Raw genomic sequence first — 13,334 nt, 5'->3', positions numbered from 1 at the left:
ATTTTTTTTTCAGTAGGCTTGGAGTAAACATTTGAGTTTTCTTCATCATTCCAACAGTAAAGTAAGATCATAACTTAAAAAGATTTCTTCCAAATAAGAAGTAAATTATTTTCAGACTAAATTCCATTAAAATATATTGAAGAATATCAAGCCATAAGCGATGAATCCACAGGAAAATCCATTTGCCTTAACAGATGTCCAGATGAATGGAGAAGTCGGAAATCAATCTGCTGACACTGAGTTGCTCTTTCCCTTGTTTAGAGGCCTTAATTTGGGCACTGCTGTTATCCCACGTCCAGTAGGTGAATCTTCGGTGGCCACCACAGCTCGGGATCGTAAGGGCAAATTGCGCCGCAAGAGAAACCGTGATAAACATATGATGATCCCAATTGGGGAAAAGAAGATGCATGGCCTAAATTGTGACAAATGCCGTTTGTTGCACAGGTCATGCAAACGTCTAAAGGTGTCGGTTAAACGTCTTAGGCAGCAAAAGGCAAAACTTTTGAAGAAAAAGATGGAATTAACCCAGTTTTTGAATGCTCATCCGCCACCCCAATAGATAATCGCGGTCAGTTGGGTTTTTTTTGTTCTTTTTCCTTCAAAACTATCTACCACAAAACGAAATTTCAAAATTTAAAGTGATTTTCAAACGTTTCAAAGTACGTTCCAAATTGTTAAATGGGACACTAAATTTAAAGTACTTGTACTTTGTCTAAATTTTTATGTTATATTTCTATTTGGGTACAAAACAAAAGATATTTACTATTTTGTTAAGCAGGCGTTGATATATGATTTATAGATATTTTGAATATATATCTATATCAGACCAAAACGCTTTGCAAGTAAGTAAATTTATTTAAAATATATTCCTCTTCAAAACATTCACGTTCTTCATCTAGTATGATGACTTCTAAAGAAAATCAACAAATTCCAGATGTAGAAACCTGGCAAGAATGGTTCAATACTTTGGCATCCCGACCGAAACACCATTCGTCCATGCTTAATGTTAACATGTGGTCAGACCATTCGGATTTGGATGACATGCCGTCACGACGACTGTTTTGTAGTACACAACGATATCGGGGAGGAGGGAACTTTCAACGCTTACGCACCTTTTGTAAGCGGATAAGGAACTTGTTTGGGGGCCCAAGTTACCAGAAGAAGCCTGCTCCAGAGTTGTGCCAGCTACTAAGCGTACATAAAATCGAAGATCCATTCGTTTGAGAGCATGAAAAACTAGTTGAAATTTTATTGTTTTTGAAAGTGTTTGAAGTATATTCAAGTTGCAACAATGTTTTCTTCAATATGCGATGGGTACTTGGGATCATACGATTCATTTGTCGGCGTGGTTTGCCCGACAGATGAATCCCTTGTGGCCCACACCACTGCACCGAATCAAAATGTATTGGCAAAGACCGAAAATAAAATGCACATGGCTCTGCCACTGCTGCTTGGCTATTGATAAAAGATAAAAATAAAGAGAGAAGAACCCACCACAAGAATTTGTTCTTTCAATTGCGTTTCGCATTCGCTTGTAAATTCTCGAGAAGAGCGCGTGGTGCTGCGAATTGGAACGTTTCAAGGTGATTACATAAAATCGCCGCCCAGAAAATACATCTACATATACATAAAAGCATATAGAAATGCAAAAGGCCATTAAAAAGGAGCTTAGCTTCTCGCTGGACACGCTAGAGCGTTATCGTGCCAAATATGGACGTAGTGCATCATTGGATGCAAATGGAAATTACACAGAATGTGTAATAACAGAGGACACTAGCACCACTAACCACCCGGTTCCGTCAATTTTCACAAAAACCTCATCGCCCCCGAAGTTGACCAAGCTGCAGGAGTTGCAACAGAAAAAGGAAGCATATCTAAGGGCTAAAGAGCATGAGCGCGAAATGGAACAATTGCAGCGTGCTGAAAGAACCAAGGCACTCAACGGCCGTACCAGTAGTCCCCCATCCGCCGTAGAAACAAGCAAGACACCAAGTGTCGTCACTTCCAACACTACCACCACAACCACTTCCACTGCATCAACAACCAAGACAAATCCCACTACATCCAGTGCTCAGAGCTCGACATCGACCTCGACCTCGACTACTAAGACGCCAGCCTCTCCAGCTGGCTATAGCAATTGGTCGCACAATCATTCAACTCTTGCTACCCAGCCATGGTGTGCCATCAGTGATCTCATGTACTTCTGTGACAAATACGAGTTCAAAACACTGAGTACCCGGGACTTGAAGACCCACCAAGAGATCGTTGCCGAAGTGAGAAATTTGCTTTCGGGCAAAGCTCCATTCGATCAGCGTACACGTTTCCCTGGCAACATACACGATCCGGAGAATCTCTGGGTCTGCATTGGACGCTGTGCCAGCGTGGAATATCATCTGCAGCGCATCATTAGTGTGTTCCGGAAGCCATTGAATCAATTAACTCCGGATAAGCAGCGCACGGTGCGTCAGAATTTCCATTTGGCTGTAAGTGAACTGCGCCTGGACATATCGGCGAGAATTAGCGAGGTGCGTTTATATGATCGACTGGTATTTGAGCGGGAATTCCGACTGGAATGGCAGGATGAGAAGGTCTAGGAGTAATCTCGCTTTAACAATGGCAAACAGTTTTTATTTTGCAACTTCATTACTTTTTTGTTTCTTTGGGGTGCAGCACGTAGTGGACATAAAATTGTTACAAAAATACACGCAGGATTTACATTCAATATATGTATGTATATGGATAAATGTGTATGGAATATACAATTATGATGACAGGATGATAATTCTATAATAATAAATATTTCAAAAATCCTTTTCTTGTGGCTCCTAACAATCGCTTGCGAAACTAAATCTAGAAATCAACTACAACTAAAAGTGAAATATATATCAAATGGAAAGTTTTTGGAAATTGAAGTTTTTTAACCAAATTTCTTAGTTATTCTTAAATTATTGCTTTGTTAATTTAATATAGAAAGATAAAAATATATATTATATATACATACTTGTACCATCCATAAGATCAACAAAAATAAAGCACTTGGTTTGCGTGAGTGAGTGAGTGTGTGTGGATATAAGTTTTAGGATTTTGGTGCTTAGAAGACTAGCGGAAGATTTGTGTCATAGGAGGATTTTATATGGCTCTGCTTGTGGCCAGACTTCAGTGGGCTAAGTTGTGCATATTTTTAGTTAACATTGATTCCAATAGCAATAACACACAATTGCAATAACATTAAATATTAAATTGCTTATTATCATAATCCCTGAGGATCAGTCTAACAGAATTTCAGCTTCATTTTGCTAGTTTTGGGCACATTACGTATGGTAAGGGAAATGCGTGGCGAACGTCGCCTCAAATGATCGCCAATTTTGTAGGTGTTCTCGCAAAGATCATAATTGCAAATGCGATCACAGAGTGTATCCTCGTTGGTCTCACCAATGGAATGCAAATAGTCTGTGTACAAAGAATCCTTCAGGATAAGCAAACTTCTAGGCTCCAGCAGCAGTTTAAAAAGAACTTCGCGCCCAGCATGATCTTCATTTCGATCTCCTTCTTCGTTGCCTTCACGCTTTGCAAACTCTAGCACTGTATGAGCTCCGCAAGAAATTGTTGATATGATTGGATAAAAAAGGGGTCCATCTGTGTGGGGCAAGATTCCCTGGCCGGGCAAATACTCATTGACCAGCACATGATTGGCATTCTGTGATTCGAATATGCCCAAATTGTTAACTTTATCCACATAACTTTGTAGCCATTCAGGAATCTCTTCGGCTATCATACCATTGGGATGAGGCACACCGCCATAGTTGACCAGGCGACGATTGAGTAATTGTGTCCAGCGCGGTTTGGGGGTACGTTCAATCTGACTTAGAATACGCTGTTCTTCCTCGGAGGTAATGAAATTGGGAATGTACATGACAGTAGGTGGGCACTGCAAAGGAGCACATCATTATTAGAGAATTTAATAGGTAAAGCTTTATATTTTGAGGTTGTAGTTTGTTTTAATTTACCTTCCGCACTTCAAAGTCGGTGAAATCCATGACTAACTCTAAATGCTACTCTAATTTACTAATTAACAACAATAATTGCAAATCAATATTTTTGTTGGCGACTTTGAATTTTGAATCAGCTGTTTTTCCCTTCAGCAAGCCCAGGGGTGGACTACAATTTGCGCGGTTCGGACGACACCCAAACTCAAACCACATATGTATGAACAGAGATCTTTAATACTATAATGTCTTAACGTTTAAGATTACATATATATTGTTTACATTTCACTTTGTTTTATCTAAATTTGTATATGTCCATATTGCATATGAAATATTTAGAAAAAAAAATATTGCTTATTAAAACCACTTTTAACAACTTTTCACTTTGCACAAACAGTTCATATGTTTCAGAGAAAACGGACAAATTCCTTTTTTGTATTTGGTTTTTTACTGATCAAAAGATTTAGTTATATTTATGGCGCGCCCACTTTATTTCAGATCAAAGACTGAGCCTGTATCTAGGGCTGCTACATCTGTCACTGTCACTGTGACTGTAAGTCGTTAAGAGTATTTAGTATTTTTGTGGTATTTTGTATTTTTTCAAGTAAACGGTTACACTGAAGGAGTCCGCCAATTTCCAATGACTGTGACTCGAGAGGAGTATTTAGTATTTTATTTTTGGTATTTTGTATTTTTTAAAGTAAACGGTTACACTCAAAGAGTCCGCCAATTTCCGCCAAAGACGCCGGCTTAACATTGCGAAAAAATTTGCACGTAAAATATTTGAAAGTTCCTTTGGTTAAGAATTACAACTAATTAATTGCTTACAGATGCCTTGCACCGATTCCATTGAAATCCAAGCTGCCAAAAAAATGAAGATCGAAAAGTGCGTCCTCCGTTTTGCCAAGTTAACTGAACATGCCCTGGAGCCGGTTCGAGGATCTGCCAAAGCTGCTGGTGCTGACCTTCGCAGTGCCTATGACATTGTGGTGCCGGCCCGCGGCAAGGCCATTGTCAAGACAGATTTGCAGGTCCAGGTGCCAGAGGGCTCCTACGGACGTGTTGCTCCTCGCTCGGGTCTCGCTGTGAAGAACTTCATCGATGTGGGCGCCGGTGTTGTCGATGAGGACTACCGCGGCAACTTGGGTGTGGTTTTGTTTAACCATTCGGACACCGATTTCGAGGTCAAGCGTGGAGATCGCATTGCCCAATTCATTTGCGAGCGCATCTTTTATCCAGAGCTGGAGTTGGTCGATAAACTGGACGACACTGAACGTGGTGAGGCTGGTTTTGGTTCCACTGGTGTCAAGGATTTACCAACTGCTGCCAAGGAGCAAAATGGCAAGAAGGATAACACAGATGTCAAGGCTACAGCTACAGCTGCCGCCTCCTAAAGGGGAAATGTGATACGCCATTGAGTAAAAACTTTAGTTCCTTGCCATGAGTTGAATGGAACCTCCTACTTTCGCCTAATAAGTTATCACCAGTTATTGTCATAAGTTCCATAAAAGCATGAAATCCATACCATACAAAAACATACCATATATGAAATAAATATTAAAGTAAATTTATAATTTTTATGTCAAGTTTTATAGTTAACTTCTCATTGAATTTTTAGAAAATTCGTCGAATTTTTGCAGGAACATTATATTTAATATTTAAAGCATTTCTGTGCCAAATTTAATGTAATCTTGAAAATTTTGCTAAATTGTTTGTTTGCTTTAAGGCTGCAGAATATGAATATAAACAATTTATGGTCGATCACTGCTCGTTTAGTTATTCATCTTAGTCATTCGAAGAACAATTGAATCTTGGTTGATTCTTACGTCCCCCAATCTCTTAAATAACACTTAATTGTTATATAAAATCCTTAGTTAAGCATTAATATAACATATAACTGTATTACCCAAAATTTATTTAGTTTATGTATTTCAAAGTATTTCGCTTTCTTTCCAATTCGGACAGATTACACATAAAGGTCAAATTGGTCCGAATTAATGCAACTCAGACATAAAAAGTAGCCATTAAAACAGGCAAGCCTCGAAAAGCTGATATGGCTTCCTCATTTCTGTAGTACCCTGGCAAAGCCTTCTCCACCTGCAACGCTTTTATTTTTAAGAACTATTTACAAACTATGTAATTGACGAGCTAAGGAAAGAAAAGAAGTAGCTCGTGCCATGGCCGATATGGATAGTGTATGCCTAGAAATGCAGTGAATTATGACCGACTAAAGTGAGTTAGTGCAACGATCCGTTCCGCTCCCTACCAAAATGTGGCGTGTCTCAAGTGCATTGCACATTTCTAGGCGGCCGTTTTAGGTTTTTGTTTAATAAATTCAATGACTCCAATTTGTAATTAGACGCTACTACTGACTAGTCTCATCAGCGTTTTGTGAAGTGGGGCAGCAGGGGGGGCCAGGAGGTGAGGTCGGTTAGGTGGTGCTGCTCGCTGCGTGCTTTTAATTGTTTTTTTCCTTTGGTTGGCATTTGGCGCAACGGTTCCGCTTGACCCACTGGAGGTCAGAACCTGCAAACTGCAAACGGCAAAATGGCAAAAACTGCATTTACTTTGTTGTTGTATATGATAACTTTTATAATTTATTTGCTTGAGCTGAATAAAAAATAGCTATATAATTTTATTAAATACAAAATAATAAATCATTAATTAATTCACAATCAAATGATTCTCTCGGTCTTCTTTCATTTCATCTCGTTTTCTCTCTACTTGTTGTAAGTGTTACAAATGTTGCTTTTTTGTTTTGTTTTACAACTAATTAAATAAACAATATGTACAAATGAATTATATTATAAAATATATAAGTTTATCTTCTTTTTTTTCTTGTTGGTTTTTATTTTGTTTTTGTATGTCTTCAAGTCTTGGAGCTCTTAAAAAACGTTGTATGTTTAGAATCTAGTTAGGTTTTTTTTTTTAAATTATTCTGAATTTTGAATTCCTCCCACATAAATGTGCATGGCCGCAAAAGGTTTCAATTTTATTTCTTTCATAATTTTTAGAATTTTTTGTTATTCAATTGAATATACATAAATTAAATAGCCTTTTATTTCAATGTTAAAACAAAGGATAATCCAAAAATGCTTATAAATCAATTGGGGGGGTTGTTTGTTGGTTTTAAGTTTTCAGAATGCTATTTAATATATATATTTACTGACTAGCAGTTATAAACGAAGCAAAAGAATCATAAAAAATAAATAAAATTCAATGAAAATAATCATTTTTCTTTCTCTTCAACTTCTCATCAACTTGGTTTTTTCGTATTTAAGTACATAAAATGAAAACTTCTTAATATTTGTTGTTGTTAAATTGACTAATTAAAAGATTATACAAAATATATTTAATCTGTTTTTTTTTTTGTTTGTTTGTGTTTTGTGCAAATTGGAAGACTTTGCGATTCTTGTTGTCGTTGTTGTTATTTTTAGTTGTTGTCTCTCTTAAAGTGTACAACTTTAGTCTATTTTAGCTAGCAATTAAATTACTTTTATATTTTATACATAGAGTTATGTGTTTTGTTTTAATTTTCTTTCTTTTTTTTTTTTTATTTTGTTGAAAGCTCATTTGGTTTAACAATTTTGCAAAATTGAAATGCAATTAGTTAGCATTAAATATTCATAAGGATGTCAGTTTTATGCCGCTGCAAGGCAACACTGGCAAATAGCAACATGTTGCTACAGATATCGTTGTGTGTATGCATGTTGCTGCTATTAAATATTCATAAGGATGCCAATTCAACTGCTGGCATCACTAATGCTACACGGCAACACTGGCAAGAGTAACATGTTGCTGGGTGAACTTGTTGCTGCTGCTGCTGTTGTTGGCGCATCGCTGTTGTTGCTGCTGCTGCTGCTGCTATTGCTGTTATTATCGCTGCCATTACAAATCTCCTTTTTCAAACTACAACTAGTTGTAGTCGGAGATGTGGTTGTTGCCGTTGTCGTTGTTGTTGCTGTTGCTGTTGCTGGTGCCGCACCACCCGTCTGCAGTGCCAACATTTGTTGGGCCTGGGCAACACACGCAACACACGGACACGGACCGCCCAATTTCTTCGCCAATATGGAGCGTAGTTTCAATGCCGGCCCCAGTTTCATGCCCAGCGAGTTAACCAAATGATCTTCGGTTAAGAGCGGCAGGCCAGTGCCATCGATAGACTGATCACGAAATGACTGCAAAGAGAAAAACACAGAAAGAGAGAGAAAGAGTGATTATTTATATATGCTCATCATGTTGGTCAAGGTACAGTGGTTTTAAACGGTACAAATGTTGTTAAACTGAATTCTAGCACAAAAAAGTATTAAGTTAATTCAATAGAAAATCTAAAAAATGTGCTATAAAGATTAAGAAAAAAAAATTCCTTAAAATTCAATAAAAATATCAAACATCAAAGATCTAAGACGGGTAATAACTGTCTGTTGAAGTCAATTCTATATATGTATGTAGTTTAATAATATTGTACCAATATACAATGAACTACTTTAGACAAACATTGTCAGTTTGTATATCTCTGTATCAATTGTGGTTGAATTTGGAACTTTTTTAGGCACCATTTGATATATGTATCTTCAGTTCTGTACAAATCTTAAATTATTCCCATTTATTATACTAGGAAACCATCAAGTTGCTGCTCATCTTTACTTATCATATTTTTATGAATGAGAATAGTAAATTTTTTATTAATTTTCATGGTACCGACCACAGTGCCGCCGCCGCCGCCTCCTCAGTTGTATGTGCTGGGGGGCATCCTGTAAGCATGTGGATATATTTCTTCTTTTTTTTTTGTGATTAATGCGCGGCTTTTAAAATTGTTAATGAAAAACGATTTTAGCTAAAGCTTGTGGGCCTTGGCAGTAAGTGATGCTGCTGCGGCTGCTGTTGTTGCGGTAGCATTTTCATATTTGCAACGCACGATCGATTGAAAGTGGGCAGAGAAGTCGTTTCTTTCCGCTTCATTCTCCCCTGGAGGCAGGCAGGCAGGCGGCAGGAGTGGAGGTTGAGTTGAAGCTCGCGCCACATGAGATTTCTATTATAGATTGGCCCTGATTGAATTCCAGCAACCTGTTTCCGAGGCATCACCAACCATTACCGGCAGCCTCAGCAGCTGGCCAGCAACTAACTTTAGAAACTGCCACTGAATTGGCAAAGAAGACTCAAGACCCAACCCAGACCCAGACCCAGAGACAAAGACCCAGCCATAGCCCCATCTGAAGCTCCGTCTTGTTGGACACGCCTTTATCGGGTGGCTGACTTTTTTTTTGTTTTTGTTGTGCTCTTTGTTTTGTTTTATGGGTTTGCTCCACATCTAAATCGATTCGAGCGATTCGCCGCACTAGCAAGCGGACCTCTTCTCTATATATAAGAGAGGGAAGCCGGCCGCTGGTCCACAATTGAGGATTGGCTGAGTGGAGCGAGATGAGGACACGAATAGTCGCATTTGCCCTGCTGGCTTTTTGTCAGCTCCATCTCCAGCAGAATGGAGGAGTACTGGGACAAAAGTACTATATGAATTTTGCCTTCAATAACAACAATCCGGATGGGGGCACCAGTGACGACACTGGTGGCGGTGGCGGTGTTGGTGGTGGCATTCCCGGCCAACCTGGCAGCCCAGACTCTCATGAATCACATGAAGCAGCTGCTTCACAAGACACCGGCGGTGGCAGCGACCATAGCAAGGGCGCATCACCAGGGAGTAAGAGCGATAGCGATAAGGAGGAAGACAAAAGTCACGAAGAAGAAGAGAATAGCCATGAAGACATGAAAGAGTCGGATGAGGAGTCTCCTAGGGAACCGCCTCCGGGAACTGATGACGATGACGACGACAGTGACAGTAAAGATCCTCCCGGGCGACGTGAGAGGGAACGACAACAAGAGGAGAATGTTGCCAGACGCACTGGAGACCACAGTCATCATAGCAGCTATGAGATCAGTATCGATGACAGTTTTGGTGGCCGATATGTGCGTTCCATCTACGAGAGCAGCGAGAGTCATGGCCATTCCGGTAGCAACGGCGGCTCTGGCAGTGGCGGTGCCAAGTCGAAAGCCGATTCCGGCGCGAGTACTGAACTGGACAGAGAGGCCAACAAGGCTCAGGACATCGACATACCCAAGCAGAGAACATTAACAGAGAATGACTATGAGGAATTCAATGATGATGTCTAAGTGGTCTGGTCAAGGTTATAGGATTGTGGGCAGATTAGGCAACTTAAAATGAATAATAAATTTGATGAATAAAAAGAAACTAATAATATTTAAGTTTACGTTAATTCGATTGAACATGGATTCTTTTTCTATTGCTGATCTACAATTAATCTATCTCCGATCTTCCAAATAAATCTATCCAACTCAAAGATATTAATGTAATTTATCGAAAACGAAAGTTTAAGGATAATGATCAGTCGCATAAATTGACTTCCATCCATTCTCAAGTGATGGTTAACTAATCAGTTCCCAGTCGTTGGCAGAACAATGGACCTTCTCTATTGACCAGCGTGTTTCCTCTTACCCCTCCCTTCTCAATGTCCTATGACTTTTGAGCATAACCAATTGGCTAAACATGGTGTGAATATTTATGACTCAAACGAATAGTCTTAGATAGTACCATTAGCTATAGTTCCTTAAGCAAATTGGTCACATCGTGTTGAACCAAACCTATAAAGAGAACCCAATTACAAGACATTGCCTTTAGTCGAGGGACAGTCGGAAATGCTGGTGCTGCAGCTGCTGCTTGGATTATCAGCCCTGCCCACAATGGTTTCCACGCAGACGTACTATATGAATTTTATATTCAATAACAATCGCTACGTCTATGACAAAGGAAGTGGCGAGAAGGATAGGGAGAAAAGATCTACAACTAAAACCTTAGACATCGATTCGGAAGCGCTGGAAGTTAAATCTGTAGAACATTCAGATAGTCGGGATACCTCACATGAGCACAATGAGACACCAAAAGCTCCAATAATTGAATGGGAAACAGATAGTATCAATACGGATGAAATTGTCGAGAATCCAGATTTGTCCCTCTGGATATGGCCAGTTAAACCGACTAAAAAGCCGACTAAAAAACCAAAGAAAACAAATATTAAAGCAACAAGAAGAAACAAAAAGACAACAACTGCAACTGTTGCCGAAGAAGATCCAGTGGAGATCACCACAGAGGAGCCGAGACCACAAGAAGTTACTGATGTACCCCATGCCGATGACTTTTTTGACTATCCCCTGGCCAAGTGTCACCAGGATATGGATCTACATGAGGTCTTTGGCATTCGTTTGGACCAAGATCGCGGTTTGCCCGCCAAGGTCTATTGTAATTTCAGCAATAGCTGGGCAGGTCCATGGCTGCTAATGAATCGCATGGAGTTACCAGCTCGTTTACATATGAGGCATTGGTTCTTTGGTTATGTGAGCGATGATTTCAAGGATATGAATATCAATTTTCTGGGCTTGGCCTATCTCATTAATCGCATGAGAATCGCCATGCTAATCCTGGGCCAGGATAATCAGAACCGTTTGGTTTACAATTTATACGACGACGTTGTCATCTCGAGCTTCAATGATATTTTTATGCTGCGAAAGGCCCATCTAGTTGAGGCGAACACCACAGATCTTCTCTTTGTCTCTGTGGGCGATGTCATAGAATCGTATTCTGGTCGAAATCGATCATGTCCCTTCAAAGTGCTCGGCAGCTGGTGGGGACACGATGTATGGGATCCAGATGCAAAAACTTTCTGGTGCGTGTTCCTTTAAATCTTTTAGTTTGTTTTTCTTTTTAACTCACTCTAACTGTAGTGTCTTTCCAGTAGATCGAGATATCAATCGTCCTGGTTATATGGCCATATTCATAAAGCCCAGTCCGTTTCCTATCAATAATACTGCTCTCTATGAGCAGGAGATAACAACACGTCGTCCATGGGTAACCACAGCGAATCCTAATTTAATGGCTGAGGCCAATAATGATACCAAACTCTATCGAAAATTGCGTCAAGCTGAGTTCAATCTCAATAAAGAGGAAGTCCAAGACGAGATAGACAGACGCATTCAAATTTATCCAGAAATCGAAAAGAATCGAGTTAAAGAAGCGCAAAATCAAAGTGACACAACTTAAACAAAACAGACTAAAATTTCAAAGTGAAAACAACAACTCAGCAGATCGCTTTAGTTTATATAGGTAAAAACAGATCAATTTACTCAATACATCTGATGATGACAAAGAAAAACCATTCTTTGTTTGTGTTCCATATCAATAGTTTTAATTAAATATATTTTGTAGATGTTTATTAAACTTTTTATATTAAATTAACTTAATTATCTTTATCCTTTTAATAATGTGTGTAAGTATATGTCTATGTATAAAGGGAGCAACATATTAGAGAACTTTAACTACTTTTGTTTTTAGTTCTAGATTAAAATCATTTTTCATTTTTCTTAAGTTTTGATAAAAACTACTTCGATCTTTTTTGGCAGGACTCGATATATGAAAATATAGTTTAGTTAAGTCCTTACTCATTTTAGCAGACAAATCGGATCTAGGTTGCAAAATAATGAATGATAATAGAAAACAGACTCTTGACATTTTAACTTTCAAATAAAACTTCAAATTGAACCTTCATTGACGAGTGTTAGATAAGTTTTGTCTCCTTTCTATTGCGGTTTAAATTTCTTGATACGTAAAATGATCTGTTTAATTAGAGAAAAAAACAGTCTCAACCTTTTTCTTTTCCCCCCCAAAACATGCGTTAGTTATAGTGGGCAATTTAACAAGGTGAAGACAAAGAGGCAAATGTAACTCTGCCATACCGGAAATTGGTGGCTTTTTCTGCTGTCATAATTTCAGGCAACTAGCTGGAGAGTTGGGCCTTTGTGGTTAGAGAGCAGCAGTAGAAAACGTTCTAAATTCTATGTCAGTAATTGACAGAGCCAACAACAACAACAATTGGTGAAAAAAAAAAACTAAAAGAAAAGAGTAAGTAAAAAATAACTGGCCAACAAAAGAAGAGAAAAGAGGAAAAACTGAGTACATTTTACTGCATTAACTAGATGGGGTTTGCCCATAACAATACCAAACCAAAAACAGATTTGAATTGTGAGACTCGAGACTCGGCTCTTGACTTTGAACTTCTTCCAGTGAGAGATAGTGAGACACAGAAAAAGAGAGAGAGAGAGAGAGAAAGATGATGATGATGCCCAAGGATCTAGCACATATGAGAATGTACGCAATGTAATTGGAAGAAAAAAATATGGAAATATGCAAATCATTCGACTGCATCAAACAAAGGAACTAGCATTCCGCCACTGCAAAAGGAAATTGTTACTCCAAGCAAAAAAAAAAAAACAACTTTTAAA

General features: G+C 38.8%; 6 protein-coding genes across 11 annotated transcripts in view; 4 read left to right on the top strand and 2 right to left on the bottom strand.

Moving 5' to 3' along the window:
• Positions 1-56: 56 nt before the first annotated feature.
• LOC6644938 lies at positions 57-2,857 on the top strand. 2 transcript variants are annotated; one of them, XM_023177133.2, is made up of 2 exons: positions 57-842; positions 935-2,857. In XM_023177133.2, exon 2 carries the CDS (start codon positions 1,644-1,646, stop codon positions 2,592-2,594), a length of 951 nt encoding a protein of 316 aa, XP_023032901.2. In that variant the 5' UTR covers positions 57-842; positions 935-1,643; the 3' UTR covers positions 2,595-2,857. The 2 variants fall into 2 exon arrangements, with proteins under 2 accessions (XP_023032901.2, XP_046866517.1); XM_047010561.1 differs by having other exon boundaries at positions 900-2,857.
• A 308-nt stretch (positions 2,858-3,165) lies between these two features.
• Positions 3,166-4,170, bottom strand: LOC6644937 (alpha-ketoglutarate-dependent dioxygenase alkB homolog 6). Its single transcript, XM_002067629.4, has 2 exons — positions 4,008-4,170; positions 3,166-3,928 (listed from the first exon to the last, which is right to left on the bottom strand). The coding sequence occupies exons 1-2, from the start codon at positions 4,035-4,037 to the stop codon at positions 3,272-3,274; spliced, it is 687 nt and encodes a 228-aa protein (XP_002067665.1). The 5' UTR covers positions 4,038-4,170; the 3' UTR covers positions 3,166-3,271.
• Positions 4,171-4,675: 505 nt separating this feature from the next.
• Positions 4,676-5,553, top strand: LOC6644936 (deoxyuridine 5'-triphosphate nucleotidohydrolase). Of its 2 annotated transcripts, none has more exons than XM_002067628.4 (2): positions 4,676-4,760; positions 4,817-5,553. In XM_002067628.4, exon 2 carries the CDS (start codon positions 4,817-4,819, stop codon positions 5,378-5,380), a length of 564 nt encoding a protein of 187 aa, XP_002067664.1. In that variant the 5' UTR covers positions 4,676-4,760; the 3' UTR covers positions 5,381-5,553. The 2 variants fall into 2 exon arrangements, with proteins under 2 accessions (XP_002067664.1, XP_046866518.1); XM_047010562.1 differs by having other exon boundaries at positions 4,697-4,756.
• Positions 5,554-7,337: 1,784 nt separating this feature from the next.
• Positions 7,338-13,334, bottom strand: part of LOC6644929 (putative uncharacterized protein DDB_G0277255) — a 60,547-nt gene continuing 54,550 nt past the window's right edge. For all 4 annotated transcript variants that reach the window (XM_023177129.2, XM_002067624.4, XM_023177131.2 and 1 more), the window contains one exon: positions 7,338-8,164. In XM_023177129.2, coding sequence (XP_023032897.1) covers positions 7,730-8,164 — 435 coding nt within the window. In that variant the 3' untranslated portion in view covers positions 7,338-7,729. The remainder of the gene's footprint in view (positions 8,165-13,334) is intronic.
• LOC6644935 (accessory gland protein Acp32CD) lies at positions 9,372-10,268 on the top strand. Its single transcript, XM_002067627.4, has one exon. It carries the CDS (start codon positions 9,408-9,410, stop codon positions 10,152-10,154), a length of 747 nt encoding a protein of 248 aa, XP_002067663.1. The 5' UTR covers positions 9,372-9,407; the 3' UTR covers positions 10,155-10,268.
• Positions 10,725-12,249, top strand: LOC6644934. The gene is made up of 2 exons (XM_023177132.2): positions 10,725-11,722; positions 11,781-12,249. Exons 1-2 carry the CDS (start codon positions 10,743-10,745, stop codon positions 12,094-12,096), a joined length of 1,296 nt encoding a protein of 431 aa, XP_023032900.2. The 5' UTR covers positions 10,725-10,742; the 3' UTR covers positions 12,097-12,249.

The sequence above is a fragment of the Drosophila willistoni genome, assembly GCF_018902025.1.
Source record: "Drosophila willistoni isolate 14030-0811.24 chromosome 2R unlocalized genomic scaffold, UCI_dwil_1.1 Seg167, whole genome shotgun sequence".
NCBI lineage: Eukaryota > Metazoa > Arthropoda > Insecta > Diptera > Drosophilidae > Drosophila > Drosophila willistoni.
The sequence above is the reverse complement of the archived record's forward strand: the minus strand, read 5'-3'. Positions and strand labels throughout refer to the sequence as shown.

Coding starts and splice junctions, on each gene's coding strand:
- LOC6644935 (XM_002067627.4), top strand. CDS start 9,408: ATGAGGACACGAATAGTCGCATTTGCCCTGCTGGCTTTTTGTCAGCTC.
- LOC6644936 (XM_002067628.4), top strand. CDS start 4,817: ATGCCTTGCACCGATTCCATTGAAATCCAAGCTGCCAAAAAAATGAAG.
- LOC6644934 (XM_023177132.2), top strand. CDS start 10,743: ATGGTTTCCACGCAGACGTACTATATGAATTTTATATTCAATAACAAT. Junction 11,723..11,780: donor CCAGATGCAAAAACTTTCTG/GTGCGTGTTCCT, acceptor CTCTAACTGTAG/TGTCTTTCCAGTAGATCGAG.
- LOC6644937 (XM_002067629.4), bottom strand. CDS start 4,037: ATGGATTTCACCGACTTTGAAGTGCGGAAG. Junction 3,929..4,007: donor CCGACTTTGAAGTGCGGAAG/GTAAATTAAAAC, acceptor GCTCCTTTGCAG/TGCCCACCTACTGTCATGTA.
- LOC6644938 (XM_023177133.2), top strand. CDS start 1,644: ATGCAAAAGGCCATTAAAAAGGAGCTTAGCTTCTCGCTGGACACGCTA.